This window comes from Elephas maximus, chromosome 1 (assembly GCF_024166365.1).
Source record: "Elephas maximus indicus isolate mEleMax1 chromosome 1, mEleMax1 primary haplotype, whole genome shotgun sequence".
NCBI classification, from domain to species: Eukaryota; Metazoa; Chordata; class Mammalia; order Proboscidea; family Elephantidae; genus Elephas; species Elephas maximus.
The window spans coordinates 937,498-954,965 of record NC_064819.1 but is presented as its reverse complement, the minus strand read 5'-3'; the positions used below and the strand labels follow the sequence as shown (position 1 = coordinate 954,965).

General features: G+C 38.7%; 1 protein-coding gene across 18 annotated transcripts in view; it reads right to left on the bottom strand.

The window, feature by feature from the left end:
• The window catches only part of LOC126071864 (OX-2 membrane glycoprotein-like), a 317,661-nt gene that overhangs the window by 138,721 nt on the left and 161,472 nt on the right, over positions 1-17,468 (bottom strand). For 6 of the 18 annotated variants that reach the window (XR_007516391.1, XR_007516393.1, XR_007516394.1 and 3 more), the window contains one exon: positions 1-17,468. This exon is cut by the window's left edge. The exons of 9 other annotated variants lie outside the window; for them this stretch is intronic. Coding sequence is in view for 3 of the 9 variants with exons in the window: in XM_049876286.1 (XP_049732243.1) it covers positions 17,362-17,468 (107 nt within the window). In the remaining 6 variants the exon portion in view is untranslated. 3 more of the 18 variants (XM_049876278.1, XM_049876251.1, XM_049876230.1) reach the window with 2 other exon arrangements.

Genomic DNA, 17,468 nt, shown 5'->3' with positions numbered 1-17,468 from the left:
TGTAAAGCCACCCACTTGTGGTATTTCTGTTATAGCAGTGCTAGATGACTAAGACTATAGTTATATTACAAATATCAATTTCATTTGTAGGATGTACATAAACTAGATGCTTACTGCTTGTGCAGTAAAAAATAAAGAAAAAATAGACCATTCATGAAGGTTTAGAATTAAAATTTTAAAATTTTCCATTTTTTTTCTAGTTATCACTATAGAAAATGCATAAGTAATCATTTAAAAGTTGAGGATGACAAGTAGAGCAACGGTGAAGACCGACACAAGATCACATACAAAGAATGTGCTTACAACTAGAAAGTTAGGTTGAAACTTCCATTGTTAATCGGTATTTAGTATATGATGTATATCTGATGCACAGGTCAAATATTCCAACACTTGGTTTTATTATTCCGTTTCTATTCTGTCAAATCTAATTACACCTAAGTGTAGCCATGCTCTAAAACTTGATTTAATAAATTAGCCAGCTTATTTGCTTTTGATTATCCTTGTAAGTCTAACAAACACATTCTTAAAAGATTTCTCTAGCTCTGTCTCAAATGAATTAGGTTTCCTCCTTAAGAAAGAGGGGGTAGATAGTATGTTATCCTAGCATAGAAGCTGGGATGGTAAAGGACTATTTCATAAAGTAAGCTACTCTTACCTCATATAACCATAATACAAGGAGTCCATGGCTTTACTACCATGGTATTATTTGAATGCAATTAATCTACCATTGAATTACAAAGTTTCAGAATTAAAAGTGTCCTTAAAGAGTGTCTGGTCCAGTGGTTTTTAAACATCTTGGTACAATCATAGGAGTTTGGCAGGTGTTGAATGTGTTACAAACCACCATCTTGCCCCATCTTCAATCCCCTCCAATGACAACAGCTCCACTTTGTTTGTTTTACATACTAGTTTGACAGTTTGAGAATGGGTTCAATCCCTAAATAAGATTTCAAACTTCGTGCAATGGATAAATTACTTCTACTATGGCACTGGGTTTTTATACCCCACCTTTTTTTTTTTTTAAACTCCAACTACTATTCAATTACCTCCAGGGCGGTTGTGTCACCAATGAATCTCTGAATACTTTGAGATGAGCAATAAACCAGTCTCCTTTAACTTAAAAGCATTTGGTCTAGATCTGCCTCTCTGGAAAGTCTAGTCTTTTTGTCACATAAGCATCATTTGAACATCGAGGAACATCCATCATGTTCTCCTTTCACCCCCAACCACATTCCCACTTCCAGAGTTTTCTCTTAGATCTAAGCGTCTTCATCTCCCCATGTGCTACGACTATTTATTTGGAACTGCCAATCTACAATAGCAGAACCTACAATTTTATAGAAGACCGAACTTTTGGCTGGAATCTAGAACAACATTACAAATTATAGGGTGGTTTTCTTTAGAGAACACTAGAATAACTTAAAAAAAAAAATTCTTAAGACTGATTTCGATTGATTGATTTTGTATCCAATTCAAAAAGCCTTTTCCTTCTCTAATACAATGTTCCTGTAACCACTATATCCTTACCCTGTCCCTGGTAAGGCTATGCTTTACTCACAGCCCTTACTAAAAAAGAAACTTTTAGTATTCTTCTGGACTCTAGAATGCCTAAGGACTGCCTGAAGTACTGGTTAATTAACAGATACTGAGGGCCAACCTAGAGATCCTGATTCATTATCTTTTCATGTGGTAATATCCTTTTTTTTTTTTTTTTAACACACCCTATAGGTGGTGCTGGTTAAGGTGATTTGCTGACCACATTTTGAGAAACTGTCTTAGCCAGCAATGTTTTGTACCATGTGATATATTCCCTTTGTGAGGTACAGGTGACTTCACCGATGGTGAGCACCTGACCCATATGTTGATCAGAATTCCATGAACAAGAATAAAGCAAGTAAATCCATTAGGTTCCCTCTCTTGGGACTTTGAATGAAAAAATAAGTAGGAGAAAGAAAGAAGCTAGCTGCGGGAGCTAGGACTGGAAGATTGCATTGGGCCATCTATGTTATGAGAGAACAGAAACTATTTGTAGGCAGAAACAATGAGGTATGTTTATGACACATAGAATAGAGGGTGAAGAAATTGGTGAGTGGAGACAGAAGAGAACAACTTAGTCATGGTAAAGTAGGAGAAACTAGACAGAAAATCCCACTACTCACTGCCTGAAATGGCAGCTTTGGATCTACAACCACCTTCAGGTAGCTGCTCTCCCTGAAGTCTGGGACATTAGTTTTCCTGGAAACCCACTCACATGCATCCTTACAGTAACTATCCTTATTCCACCGCCTGACTTGCAACAATTTTACTAACAGTTCTCCCTACCAAAAAATAAAAATTCAAACCAAAACAGTTTCTCTTCTCTAAACAGAAAAAAAGAGAAAAATCCAAATATCAAGAAATTGATTTTAGGTATCACGCACACACTTCAGTACACACAGGTTTTTGGCTCATGAATTTTCTTTGCCTATATGTAAATTGAAGAGGAATGGAGTTGCATCCATTGTCCAAAAGAACTTTTCAAGATCTATCCTGAATCACAGTGCTGTCAATGATAGGGTAATATTCACACACCTACAAGGAAGACCAGTTACTAAAACTATTATTCGAATTTACCCACATACCACTAAGGCCAAAGATAAAGAAATAGAAGATTTTTACCAAGTTCCTCGGTCTGAAATTGAACAAACATGCAACCAAAATGCACTGATAATTACTGGTGATTGGAATGCGAAAGTTGGGAAAAAAAGGATCAGTAGTTGGTAAATATGACTTTGGTGACAGAAACGACTCTGGAGTGAATGACAGAATTTTGCAATACCCAAGACCTATTCACTGCAAATACCCTTTTCAACAATATAAATGGAAACTATATACATGGACCTCATCAGATGGAATACACAAGAGTCATATTGACAACATATGTGAAAGAGACAATGGCAAAGCTCATTATCATCAGTCAGAGCAAGACCAGAGGCCGACTGCAGAACAGACCATTAATTGCATACATGCAAGTTTAAGCTGAAGCTGAAGAAAATTAGAGCAAGTCCACGAGAGCCAAAATATGGCCTGAGTATATCCTACCTGAATTCAGAGACCACCTCAAGAATAGATTTGACGCATTGAACACTAACGACCAAAGACCAGATGACTTGTGGAATGACATCAAGGAGATCATAAATGAAGAAAGCAAAAGGCCATTATAAAGACAGGAAACAAAGAAAAGACCAAAATGCATGTCAGAAGATACCCTGAAATTTGTTCTTGAACACAGAGTAGCTACAGTGAATGGAAGAAGTGATGAAGTAAGAGAGCTGAACAAAAGATTTCAAAGGGTGGCTCAAGAAGATGAAATAAAGTATTTTAATGAAATGTGCAAAGACCTGGAGTTAGAACACTAAAAGCGAAAAACACACTTGGTGTTTCTCAAGCTGAAAGAACTGAAAGAAAAAAAATTCAAGCCCCAAGTTACGATACTGAAGAATTCTATGAGGGAAAATATTGATGGCTCAGGAACCATCAAAAGAAGATGGAAGGAATAAACCGAGTCACTGTACCAGCAAGAACTGGTCAATATTCAACCATTTCAGAAGGTAACATATGATCAAGAACCAAAGCAGCTGAAGTAAGAAATCCAAGCTGCAGTGAAGCCATAGGTGAAAAACAAGGCTCCAGAAATTGATAGAATACTAACTGAGATGCTTCGATAAACTGATGCAACACTGGACGTGCTCACTCATCTATGCCAAGAAATTTGGAACACAGCTGACTGAAAGAGATTCATATTTGTGCCCATTCCAAAGAAAGGTGATCCAACAGAATGTGGAAATTATCTAACAGTATTATTAATATCATACGCAAGTAAAATTTTGCTGAAGACCATTCAAAAGCAGTTGCAGCAGTATATCAACAGGAAACTGCCAGAAATTCAAGCCTGATTCAGAAGAGAATGTAGAAAGATGTATATCATTGCTGATGTCAGATGGATATTGGCTGAAAGCAGAGAATATCAGAAAGATGTTTACCCATGTTTTATTGAGTATACAAAGGCATTTGACTACATGGATCGTAACAAATTGTGGATAACATTGTGAACAATGGGAATTCCAGAACACTTAATTGTGCTCATGAGGAACCAGTACCTAGACCAAGAGACAGTTGTTTGAACAGAACAAGGGGATACTGTGTGGTTTAAAATTAGGAAAAGTGTGCATTGTATCCTTTTACCATATTTATTCAATCTGTATGCTGAGCAAATAATCTGAGATGCTGGACTATATGAAGAACTTGGGTTCAGGGCTGGACAAAGACTCATTAACAACGTGTGTTATGCAGATGACACAACCTTGCTTGCTGAAAGCGAAGAGGACTTGAAGCACTTACTGATAAAATCAAAGACTACAGCCTTCAGTATGGATTACACCTCAACATAAAGAAAACAAAAATCCTCACAACTGGACCAACAAACAGCATCATGACAGAGAAAAGATTGACGTTGTCAAGGATTTCATTTTACCTGGATGCACAATCAACACTAGTGGAAGCAGCAGTCAAGAAGTCAAACGACGTATCGTATTGGGCAAATCTGCTGCAAAAGACCTCTTTAAAGCGTTGAAAAGCAAAGATGTTACTTTGAGGACTAAAGTGCACCTGACCCAAGCCATGGCATTTTCAGTTGCCTCATATGCATGAGAAAACTGGACAATGAATAAGGAAGACTGAAGAATTGATGCCTTTGAATTATGATGTTGTTGAAGTATATTGAATATATCATGGATTGCCAGAAGAAGTAGTAAATCTGCCTTGGAGTAAAGTACAGCCAGAATGCTTCTTAGAAGCGAGGATGGCAAGATTTCGCCTTGTGTCCTTTGGACATGTTATCAGGAGGGACCAGTCACTGGAGAAGGACATCATGCTTGGTAAAGTAGAAGGTCAGCAAAAAAGAGGAAGAACCTCAATGAGATGGATTGACAAAGTGGCTGCAACAATGGGCTGAAGCGTAACAATGATTGTGAGGACAGCGTCGGACCTGGCAGTGTTTTTTTTGTTCTGTTATACATAGGGTTGCTATGAGTCGGAAAAGACTAGACTGCACCTAACAACAACAACAGCATAAGTAATTTTGGATCCTGCTTCTCCACTTGGCTTGTCTCCATCCAAACTTCTCCTATGGCTGCTACTGAAAATGATTTCTACATGCTCTCTCTCCTTCCTTCCAAATATTCCTGCCTATGTGTCCAAACAAAATCAGAGAACTTCTCATACCTTCTTCCTCAAAACCTGCCTAACTTCTGCAGCTTCTCCATCATCTGTCTCTCCCTCCATTTACCTCTTCATAGCAGAAACTTGACTGCTCCTCAATACTTGCACAGTTCATGAAAATAAACATTGATAAAGCCAGAAGGAACCTTAGAGCTAGTAATAACAAGGGCTAACATTTATTGGAAACTTACTACGTTGCACTGGTGTGCTGGACTCACAAGAGTTGATTGCTAAATATTCAGAAATTTTGTATGCTGATGATTAAATTGTTGACAGCTTGAAATTGACCATGGTGGGAATATTTACACAACAGAAGTTGGCAAACGCTACAGAAGTGGGCTTCTCCTCACCCTTTATCCTTAGTTTACCAGTACTCCGCTGATTTTAGCCTCTTTTCTAAGTGCTTGCATGCATTATCTTTTAAATAGCACTCTTATAATTACATCTTATCATCCCCATATTATCAAAGGAGGAAAGAGAGGCACAGGGAGGTTGAATGGCTTGCCGAAGGCACTCAACTAATTTGTAAAGAGACAGGATGTGATCAAAATTGTTTAGTAACTGGTCATAGTTACAAATAAAAATAAAGACCGTCGGGAAACAACCAATCCTATACATCCTTTACAGTCTTCCTTGCCAGGGTTGAGGGTTAAAGACTAAATTCCTGAAGACAGAAACCTTGTTGTAGAAATAAAATATTATATTCAATTTCTCAATTATTTGATTCAACTTTGGTTAAGATTAAGAGACACAAGTTCACCCAAGTCCCAGATATATTTAATGAGAAACCTTTAGAGGACTTTGAAAATACACCTTCTCCTCACTTATCAACAAACTTGTTATCTGACATTTCGCATTTACTACAATAGTAAAAAACTTACTATCCGACTTTTGTGCATTAGCAACATACGTCTGGCAGTAACGAATGCTGAGGTGTGAGGCAGGAGTCACGCTGGCTTTGATGGTTAAGGTTATGTGTCAACTGGCTGGGCCATGATTCTCAGTGGTTTGGCAGTTATGTAGTGATGTAATTTGGCAGTTATATAATGAGGTAATTTTGGAGTTATGTCGTGATGTAGTCATCCACCATTTTGTGATTTGGTGTGGTCATCCTCCATTTTTACATAATGCCTATTTTCACATAATGACCTGGTCTTCAGAACTATGTCAGTAAGTGAGGACAGGGTGTATGTACAAAGCCAGTCCTTTCTCTTTGTTGTATAAATATAGGAGAAGGTTAGAGATTTTTCAAACCAGTGATCACAAAAATCTTCAAACCAGGAGCACTGGCCAGTCATGAAACTGAGTTTCTACCTAGTTTGTTTACTGAAAAGGGCAAGAGGCTCTCATGATAGTTTGCTGTTCATGGAAACTTTTATAATTATCACTCATTGGATATAGTATTTAACATTGAGGTTGTGGTTTTTACAACACTTGTTTTACCTGTTTGTATTACAAAATCTTATTTGGTCACTATCTGCTACAGAAAACTGTGTTTTTACAATATAATGATTACAAGATAACTAAATTCATTCACTTGAATTGTACTGAACACCCTGAGACTTTTTACTTTTCCTGATATTTCTAATAATTTGTCTACTGGATGTTTTATACTTAGATAAATGTCTATATATTTACTTTGTTAGAAAAAAAAAGAATGGTAAGTGGAAGAGCTGCTCTCTTGCATATTGATTGTTGGAATTTATTTGGGTCAGTAAATGGGAATTTTTAAAAAGATTTCTGAGAATTATATAGAAAATATCAGGGCTTTAGGCCCAGCAAGCAAGTTGTCTCTCTTCTGGGCCTTGTATTGATTATTTATATATCCTACATTATCTTACAGAAGCCCTGGTAGCACAGTGGTTAAGTGCTTGGGTGCTAACTAAAAGGTCAGCAGCTTGGACCCACCAGCGACTCCTTGAGAGAAAGATATGGCAGTCTGCTTCCGTAAAGATTACAACCTTGGAAACCCTATGGAGCTGGTCTACTCTGTCTTATAGGATCCTAGGAGTAGGAATTGACTTGACAGCAATGGGTACTTTTCCTTGCTGTACTTGCTGATTTCTTAGCAAGAGACAAGAAATATAATCCTGCAAGGTAGATTCGAAGCTGGACATAAATATCTCGGAGGTCAGTTCAGGACAAATGAATTCCCATTTCCTTCCCTTAGACTCCTCATGTGTAAAGTAGGAAACAAATTTTTCCTTTGCTGGGACAAAAAGGCCAAGAAGGTAAAAGAAAGTCAGGAGGGTGATTGTAGCCTTCTGAAGAAAAAAAAAAAATCTCATTTATAGTTATAAATTATATAATTTATGACACATCTAAAAATTCAATATTGTGTATATAAACATATAAAGTAATATATAAATATTATTATATGTTTAATAATATATAGGAGCCCTGGTGGTGCAGTGCTTAAGAGCTCAGCCGCTGACCAAAAGTTCAGCAGTTTGAATCCACCAGCCTCTCCTTGGACACCCTACACGGTGGTTCTACTCTGTCCTGTAAGGTCACTATGAGTTGGAATAGTTTGTTTTTTAAATAATATATCAAATATGTATTAAATTATATATGTCATATATTTAAATACATATATTAATCAAATATTATATATTAAATAATATAAAAATAATTTCTGCCCATTTTACTGTAGTGTAATAAAAATAATATGCATGAAAATATTTGTGTCTTAAGAACCAATGAAAGAGCAGTTTATGATGTTCAGAAAATGCTAGCTTTCATTTACAGTAAGTGCCTGGATCACAAGTGTTAGATTTAGTGAATCAGGCATTTATGTTGTTCTCTAAAATGCTTTTAGGATAGGTGTCAAGCGGAAATGCCTCCTGACATCGAGTCCTTCCTATAAGCATGACCTGTGATTGGCTGGTAAAATCCACTGTGGCCTCCTAGCATAATATTGCAAATGATAAATATAGCTACTCAGAAATCCCCTTTGCAGCAAGCTCTCATGAATGGGAAAAGGCCAACTTGGGGTCTTAAGAGACCAGTAATTTGAGTACTAAGACAGGAAGGGAAGTCAAAGTTGTTTATCTTTGTGAGGGGGTGGGAAGAAGGAATACATGAGAATTATGATATCAATAATGCCTCAGGTCTCTGTAACATTACAGTTTTTGATGATTGGAATAAGGAGGAAGGCAGAAGTCATGTTTTTGCAGTATAGTCTTGCGAGACAAAATATGCCAAATCTTGTAAATGAAGTCTTGCGTGGTCAGAAGGCGATGAGGTACTGACCAGATTCTAATGTTCTCTGAAGGTGGGGTTACCATGAACAAAGCTAAGGTCGTAGAATTACAGAATGCTTGTATTGAAGAGCTCATTTGACAGCTGCCCTTCCATCCCCCTTGCCCTCCTATCCCCTCTTAGCATTGTGGTAGGCAGAACAACTGCTATGGGGTCAATTCTGACTCATACCGATCCTGTAGGGTTTCCAAGGCTGTAAATCTCTATGGAAGCAGACTGCCACATGTCTTTCTCCTGTGGAGCCGCTGGTGGTTTGAAACTGCTGACATTGCTGTTAGCCGTTGATTGCTTTAACCACAGTGTCACCAGGGCTCCTTAGGCATGAAAACGCTCCCCAATAATATCCATGGCCTAATTTCCGGACTTTACGAATGTTACCTTAAATGGCAAAAAAGACTTTGCCAATGTTATTAAACTAAAAATCTTGAGATGGGGAGATTATTCTGGATTATCCAGGTGGGCCCAATGTAATTAAAAATGTCCTTATGGAAAGGGGAGGTAGGAAGGCAAGAAAGTCAGAGTCAGAGTGACTAGATGTGAAAAAGACTTGACTGGCCATTGCTAGCTTGTAATATGGAAGAAGGCCACAAGCAAGGAATGTGGGCAGAAGCTAGAAAAGGCAATAGAAAGAGTTCTCCCCTAGAGCTTCTAGAAAGGAGCATAGCTCTGCCGACACCTAGATTTTAGCCCAGCGAGACCCAAGTCAGGCTTCTGACTTCTAAACTGTGTAAGGCCATGCATTTGTGTTGTTTTAAGCCACTGAGATTGTGAGAGTTAAAGAAACAATAGAAAATTAATACAACATTTATGGTATTTCTCCTTTAGTGGAGCCATGTTGGATATTTTCATAAAGTGAACCCAAATCTTTTCTAGTTCAAAGTTGACTTCTCCAGGGAGTAGGGACTAGGCGCTTGAATCTACTCAGGGCAAAGTTTAGTAATACGGGGTTGACTATGCTGTTGATGGTCACCATGATTCCAAACAACTGGTAAGAGGCACTAGGAAAAGAACGTGTGTCAGCCAAAATGCAAAAGGAGAAGAGAGGTTGGAGAACTGCTCAGCTAGTTTTTCTCATCCCTCAGGTTTTTCATTAATTAGTCTAGCGGATGATCTTAGAACAGGCCCACAGCCAAGAAGCCAGCAAAGTGAGAGTACCATTTGGGGATGGAACTGGCATTTAATTCCTGGGCAAGAGACAGAGATGTCTTGACTCCTAGAGTTGTTCCCCACCCACAGACTGACACGTGGAATTTGGGTCACCTGAGTCCACACGGTTTTGGGTGTTAAGGAGGAGAATGGCTCCAGGCAGGAATGTCCAGGTTAGAAGGTCTGTTAGCTGATGGATTTAATCAGATTATGTCATGTCAGTTTGGCATGGTGAGTGGCATCTGCACCTATGCAAGGGCAAAAATTTCGTAGAAAATTGAATAGTGGCCGTTGAGGCAATGCTGACTCATGGCGACCCCATCTGTGTCAGAGGAGAACAGTGCTCCAAAGTGTTTTCGATGACTGATATTTCAGAAGTAGATCACCAGGCCTTCTTCTAAGGTGCCTCTGAGTGGACTCAAATCTCGAACTTTCTGTCAGCTACTGAGCACATTAACTGTTTGTACCACCTGGGGACTTAGGCAGTTCAATAAAGGATCTCTAAATCTTTTCTCATATAAAGTATCACATTTCTTCTGCTTGGAACTAGTAGGAAAGTAGAAGGGGAAAAGGGGATTACCACCCACAACCCAGCCTTCATCTGGAAAGCAGAAGTGCAATTTTTTAGCAAAACACAGACTCTTTTATTTTCTGAAACAAATATTTTTTGGATTGCCTTTTCAACTGATGATCGATGTTACCATCACAAACTGTTTATTGGGCACATCGTTCATTTGATGTAAGGAGCCGTAGTGGTGTAATGGTTAAGTGCTTGGCTGCTGACCGAAAGGTCATCGGTTCAAACCCACTAGCAGCTGCACAGGAGAAAAGACCAGGCAATCTGATCCCATAAAGATTATAATCTAGGAAACCCTCTGGCATAGTTCTACCTTGTCATATAGGGTCTCTATGGATTGGAATCGACTCAACAGCACACAACAACAAAAACAACATTATTTGACTTAGTATTAAAACAGGAGGAATTGACAGGCTTTCTCCCAAGAAATGGCAGTTTATTAACTGCCGTTTTTACTGTTACAAAGAGCCCATTCATAAGTTAGGCTAATGTGAAGTAAAGTGAAGGAAATTAAGATAATTATACATCTGATGTGGGTGAAAATACACTTCTGAGTGAAATAGCCAGCTACTTGAAAAAGTTAAATTTGGGTTACACATTTCACATCATCGTCTGGATTCTCTATCATTCCCCAGCTCAGCCATGACCCACTGCCCTCCCCAAAAAAGGCTATTTAAAATAAGATTTCTAAAGATTAATTACGTGTCTATGATGACCCGCCTCAAAGTGAAGCTTCCTTTACTTTTTTTCTGAGCAAAATGTAACCACTGGTGGGTTGACAAGTGGAAAATGAAAGATTATTCTCAATCCCAAATTTAACTTCATTGTAGCATATGTGGAAAGGGATAAATTTATGACACCTAACTCAAAGGCTAAAGGTTTTGGTTTAACTGGGTTTTCTATATCATCAGTTCTTGCTTATATGCTACATCCTGAAATGGTTGAATGTTGACCTATTCTTTTTGGCACAGTGACTCTGCATATTTCTTCCATCATCTTTATGATGCTTTCTGCATTGTTCAATATTTTGCCCATAGATAGCTTCAAAATTGCAACTTGAGGCTTGAATTTTTTCCACTTGTGAAATGTCAAGTGTGTTCTTCCTTTTTAGTTTTCTAACTCCAGATCTTTGCACATTTCATTAAAATACTTTACTTTATCTTCTCCAGACACCCTTTAAATCTTCTGTTCAGCTCTCTTACTTCGTCATTTCTTCCATTTGCTTTAGCTGTTCTATGTTCAAGAGCAAGTTTCACAGTATCTTCTGACATTCATTTTGGTCTTTTCTTTGTTTTCTGTCTTTTTAATGATCTTGTTTTTCTTCATGTATGTTGTCCTTGATGTCATTCCACAACTCGTCTGGTCTTCAGTCAGTAGTGTTCAATGCATCAAGTCTATCCTTGAGATGGTCTCTAAATTTAGGTGGGATATACTAAGGCTGTAATTTGGCTCTCGTGGACTTGTTTTCATTTTCTGCAACTTCAATTTAAACTTGCATATAAGCAATTGATGGTCTGTTCCAAAGTCGGACTCTGGCCTTGTTCTGACTGATGATATTGAGCTTCGCCATCATCTCTTTTCACAGGTGTAGTTGATTTGATCCCTGTGTATTCCATCTGGTGAGGTCCACGTGTATAGCTGCCATTATATGTTGGTGAATAAAGGTATTTGCAATGAAGAAGTGGTTGGTCTTGCAAAATTCCATCATGCAATCTCCAGCATTGTTTCTATCACCGAGACCATATTTTCCAATTACCGATCCTTCTTCTTCTTCTTTTTTTTTTTTGATGGGAGGAATACACAGAGTCACTGTATCAAAAAGAATTGGTTGATGTTCAAACATTTCAGGAGGTAGCATAAAATCAAGAACTAATGGTACTGAAGGAAAAAGTTCAAGCTGCCCTGAAAGCATTGGCAAAAAACAAGGATCCAGGAATTGATGAAATACCAATTGAGACGTTTAAACAAACAGATGCAGCATTGGAGGTGCTCACTCAACTATGTCAAGAAATTTGGAAGACAGCTACCTGGCCAACTGACTGAAAGAGATTCGTATCTGTGCCCATTCCAAAGAAAGGTGATCCAACAGAATATGGAAATTTTCAAACTATATTGTTAATATCAAATGCAAGTAAAACTTTGCTGAAGATAATTAAAAAATGGTTGCAGTAGTACATCAACATGGAACTACCAGAAATTCAAGTGGGATTCAGAAGAGGACATGGAACCAGCGATATCATTGTTTATGTCAGATGGACCTTGGCTGAAAACAGAGAATACCAGAAAAATGTTTACCTGTGCTTTATTGACTATGCAAAGGCATTCAACTGTGTGGATCATAACAAAGTATAGATAACATTGCAAAGAATGGGATTTCCAGAACACTTAATTGTGCTCATTTGAAACCTGTATGCAGACCAAGAGGCAGTCGTTCAAACAGAACAAAAGAACGCTGCATGGTTTAAAATCAAGAAAGATGTGCATCAGCATTGTATTCTTTCATCACACTTATTCAATTTGTATGCTAAGCAAATAATACGAGAAGCTGGATTATATGAAGAAGGTGGCATCAGATCGATAGAAGACTCATTAACAACCTGCCATATGCAGATGACACAATTTTCCTTGCTGAAAGCGAAGAAGCACTTACTGCTGAAGATCAAAGACTACAGCCTTCAGTGCAGATTACACCTCAACATAAAGAAAACAAAAATCCTCACAACTGGACCAATAAGCAACATGATGATAAAGAGAGAAAAGACTGAAGTTGCCAAGAATTTCATTTTACTTGGATCCACAATCAACAGCCATGGAAGCAGCAGTCAAGAAACCAAATGACGTATTTTATTGGGCAAATCTGCTACAAGAGACCTCTTTAAAGTGCTGAAAAGCAAAGATGTCACTTTGAGGACTAAGATGTGCCTGACGCAATCATGTTATTTTCAGTCACCTCATATGCACGTGAAAGCTGGACAATGAATAGGGAAGACCAAAGAATTGATGGCTTTGAATTATGGTGTTGGCAAAGAATATTGAATATACCATGGACTGCCAGAAAATGAACAAGTCTGCCTTGGAAGAAATACAGCCAGAATGTTCCTTGGAAGTAAAGATGGCAAGACTTCGTCTTATGTACTTTGGTCATGTTATCAGGAGGGACCAGCCTCTGGAGCAGGACATCATGCTTGGTAAGGCTGAGGGTGAGTGAAAAAGAGGAAGACCTTTGACGAAATGGAATGACACAGTGGCTCCAACAATGGGCTCACACATAGCAACAATTGTGAGGATGGTGCAGGACCAGACAGTGTTTTTTTTCTGTCATGCGTGGGATCGCCACGAGTTGGAACTGACTCAAGAGCACCTAACAACTGGGTTTTAATAGAAAGAACTATTATGAGAAAGGTAGAAAATCTCCCTAGGAAATTTTAAGTCAATTATCACTTTCTATCTCAATAATAAAGTGCTGGATTCATGAAAGAGAAAAAAACATTCTGGAGAACCCGTGGGTCTTATTACTGTAATCTCATGGGAAGTGGCTCTGACGATCCAGTCAGGGACGGTACAAAGGGAAATGCCCATAAGTCATCACACAGTCCTCCAGAGCACAGCTTTACAGTTGAAAAAATAGCATAAGGCTCTCTGGCATTACACAGAATCACCAGAATAGTAGAGGAAGCCTAACTTCTACCTAAAAAGAACATCAGCCATTAGAGACTATTACCCCTCTGTACAAGAATCCCTGAGTGGCACAAGGGATTAAGTGCTCCACTACGAACCGAAAGCTTAGCAGATTGAATCCACCCAGACGCGTCTTGGAAGAAAGCCCTGACAATCTGCTTCTGAAAGGCCACAGCCATTGAAGACCTTATGGAGCACAGTTCTACTCTGACACAAACAGGGCCCCCACGAGTCAGAATCTACTAGAGGGGAGCTGTTACTGGTACCCCTCAGGATAGAAATGTAAAATTTGCTTATGGTTTCGTGGGGAAGAGATTTTGTGAGTGATTATCATCTAAAATAAACTTTCTTCTTCTTCTTTTTTTTAATCCAGCAAAAAGTTGATCTACTTACCAAAATGAATTTACCAGATTTTTCTTACTGGCTACTGGTAGCTCCATAGGCATGACTGTCTACCCACATCAAGAAGTCCAACCAAGAATTAATTCATTCCCCTTTCTTTTCCCTCCTGCAGACTCTGAAACACACCCAGACACAGGCATACCCACTCAGTTCCCCTCCTCACTTCCCTGTTTCTTAGTCAAGGTCATCATTGTTCAGGTCACCAGGCTCAGTACCCTGGTGACACCTGGTACTGCACACTTCCCTGCCATTCTGGAAGTGTTATGTTTTCAGGAGATGGTGGCAAGAAGAGAAAGAAAACCAACTAAGGGAAAGGAGGGTGGGAAGGCAAATTTGGGAGAACGATTTCTCTCCTCACAAACTGACAATTGGAATTTGTTACGTGAGCAAATAAAAAGTGCCACCATCTTCTATCATTTTCTTTTCTTTCTCCCAACTCTTCGTATAACTTCAATTTTGGTCTTCATGAGCCAGGATTTTTCTCAGGCCTGAGGGTTTAAATCGGCCACCATAACTGATGCTTTGTAGCTATATGGGACCAAGTTGTCTGGCTGTTTAAATTTTTGAAACCAGTCAAAAACCCACTCACTCAAAACGTGCCACTGAACAGTCAGTGAAATCAACTGAATCGGCCGTATGTCATGAAAACATAACCAGCAAAGGACACTCCTGTGCTTGCAAGATTGAACACAAGTCCCAGTGTTTATTTTATAAATAAGAGAAAGGTCGGGGTGCAGAGTTAAATTGACTGTTTTGTTTTGGTCTTTGAGAACTGATAATACATTTAACAAGTGTATTCAGAAAATTCAAGACTTGCTTAATTTGCAATTATTTTGCAAATGCCCCTTTCTTGTGCAATTTACCTTGAACTTGAATAGGTTATATTAGAGGACTCTTGTCCAAGAGGGGCTTTTTAAAACATTTAAATGCTATACTTGACTGCTTTCCCTTTCCAAAAGAATAAAAACAGAAGCACAGACTAAAATGTGGGTAATAACTCCTTTCAAGTCAGCACTGTAGAGCTGTCAGAGATGACTGGAAAAACATTCTGGCACAGGTGAGGAGACCAGGGTTCTAGTCCTAGGTCTGCTGTTAATGAGCTGTGTGACCTTAGGGAAGCCATCTTCTCTCTTCGGGCCTCAGTTTCCAATAAGAAAAGTGAAATGTTTGGATAAAGTAAACAGCCCTTCTGCCTCTGAAGTGCGCATGAATTCTATGAGTTTATGTTTATGCACAAAAAGATTATTTGATCTGTACTCCCCTCCCCCATGGAATAAATAGTTTTATCTACTTTAGCAAAAGGGTTACTGACACTGAAGGTTGGTTGCTGGTTTTATAGGAATTAATCTGGTGTTTATATAAGGTTTGGGTGGCATAAAGTGTTCATAGAACCTAGAAAGTGAAAGATATTAGTCTATTAAACATTAGATAAAGGGGGGAGGTAACATTTGGGTGAGATTTTTAATACAAATCTAAAATAATACTCAAAGCCAACCTTTTTCACTTCACTGATCCCTATCTTTTAGTCATCTGAGACGGAGGAAGCTTGCGTATCACTCCTTAACCTAGGAAATTCTCGTTACACGCACATAAAAGACAGATTGCATTCACTTAAAAAAAGTACACACTGCCTTCAGGAACCAAAGAAATGTATTTATCTCTCCTTCTTGTAGAGGGAGAGCTATAGCTCTCATTCCTCTTGTTTTACTGCCTATCTTATTTTACGGTGTGTCTTAATTAGCAAGCACTGGTTTTTTACTATAACACAAATACCACAATTGGATGGCTTTAACGAAGACAAATTTATTCTCTCACAGTCTAGGAGGCTAGAAGTCCAAACTCAGGACATCAGCTCTAGGGAAAGGCTTTCTCTCTCTGTTGGCTCTGGAGAAAGGCCCTCGTCATCAAACTTCCCCTGGACTAGGAGCTTCTCAGTACAGTGTCCCTGGGCCCAAAGAACAAATTCTGCTCCTGGCACTACTTTCTTGATGGTATGAGGTCCCCATGTCTCTATGCTTGCTTATCTCTTTTATATCTCAAAAGAGACTGGCTTAAGGCACAATTGAATATTGTAGATTGAGTCCTGCCTCATTAACATAAGTGCTGCTAATCCCATCTCATTGACAACATAGAGATAGGATTTATGATACATAGGAAAATCATATCAGACGACAAAATAGTAGACAATCACACAATACTGGAAATCATGGCCTAACCAAATTGACAGATATTTTGGGGGGGACACTATTCAATCCATGACACAGTGGCTCACAAAGTTTGGCACCCGCTGGCATTTTTGAGGTGCTAAATTGAAACAGGAGAAATGGGATTGAACGAATCACTTGGAAAATCTATCCATCCAGCTATTCATTAATTCATTCATGCATTCACTCTTTTAATGACCATTTATTGAGCACCGTGATAGATGTGTGAGGGATAGAGAAAAATGAACAGTCTTGGAGGGCAGAATGACATGACACAGGTTACTGTAAGGGCGGATCACCTGTATGTTGTCTTTGGGGTCTGAGACATAGAAAGAGAATAACATAGGAAGAGCTACTTAGTGACTGATATATTGGACAATTCCACAAAAAATCTTTTACTTGTATCACTGGCCTGTGGAATTTTGTAAAAGAGAAGAGCTTGTCCTTCTCATTAGCAGGTGGCGGTGGGGCGGGGGGGATCCTGCATGAGTGCTAAGACTTTTTTCACTGGGTTCTGCCATTAGACGATTCCATTTTGGTGGGATAAATACGTCTTCATTTCCTCTTATCAACCCTTACTTGCAACTAATGAAATATTAGCCTTTAAAACATTTTAGTGATTGAAAAACAGAAAGATCCAATCTAATGCCCAATTGCAAAAAAAAAAAAAAAATGTCCCTGAGCATTTTGGAAACAGCATCATGTATGTAGTTTGGACACAACAAACAAAACATACCATTGCCAGCCCTTTATGAATATCTTCAGATGACCCCCAAACTGACTTAAGAAATCCTTTAACTTGTTTCCTTCTTTGTACCCCTGTGATGACTCACCTCAGTCCTGATTCCGGCGACGTTTCCAGTATAGTAAGATTGAGATTAAAACCAGAAAAATTACCAGGGCAACAATGCTTAGCAATAGTGGAACTGAAAACCGGGCGC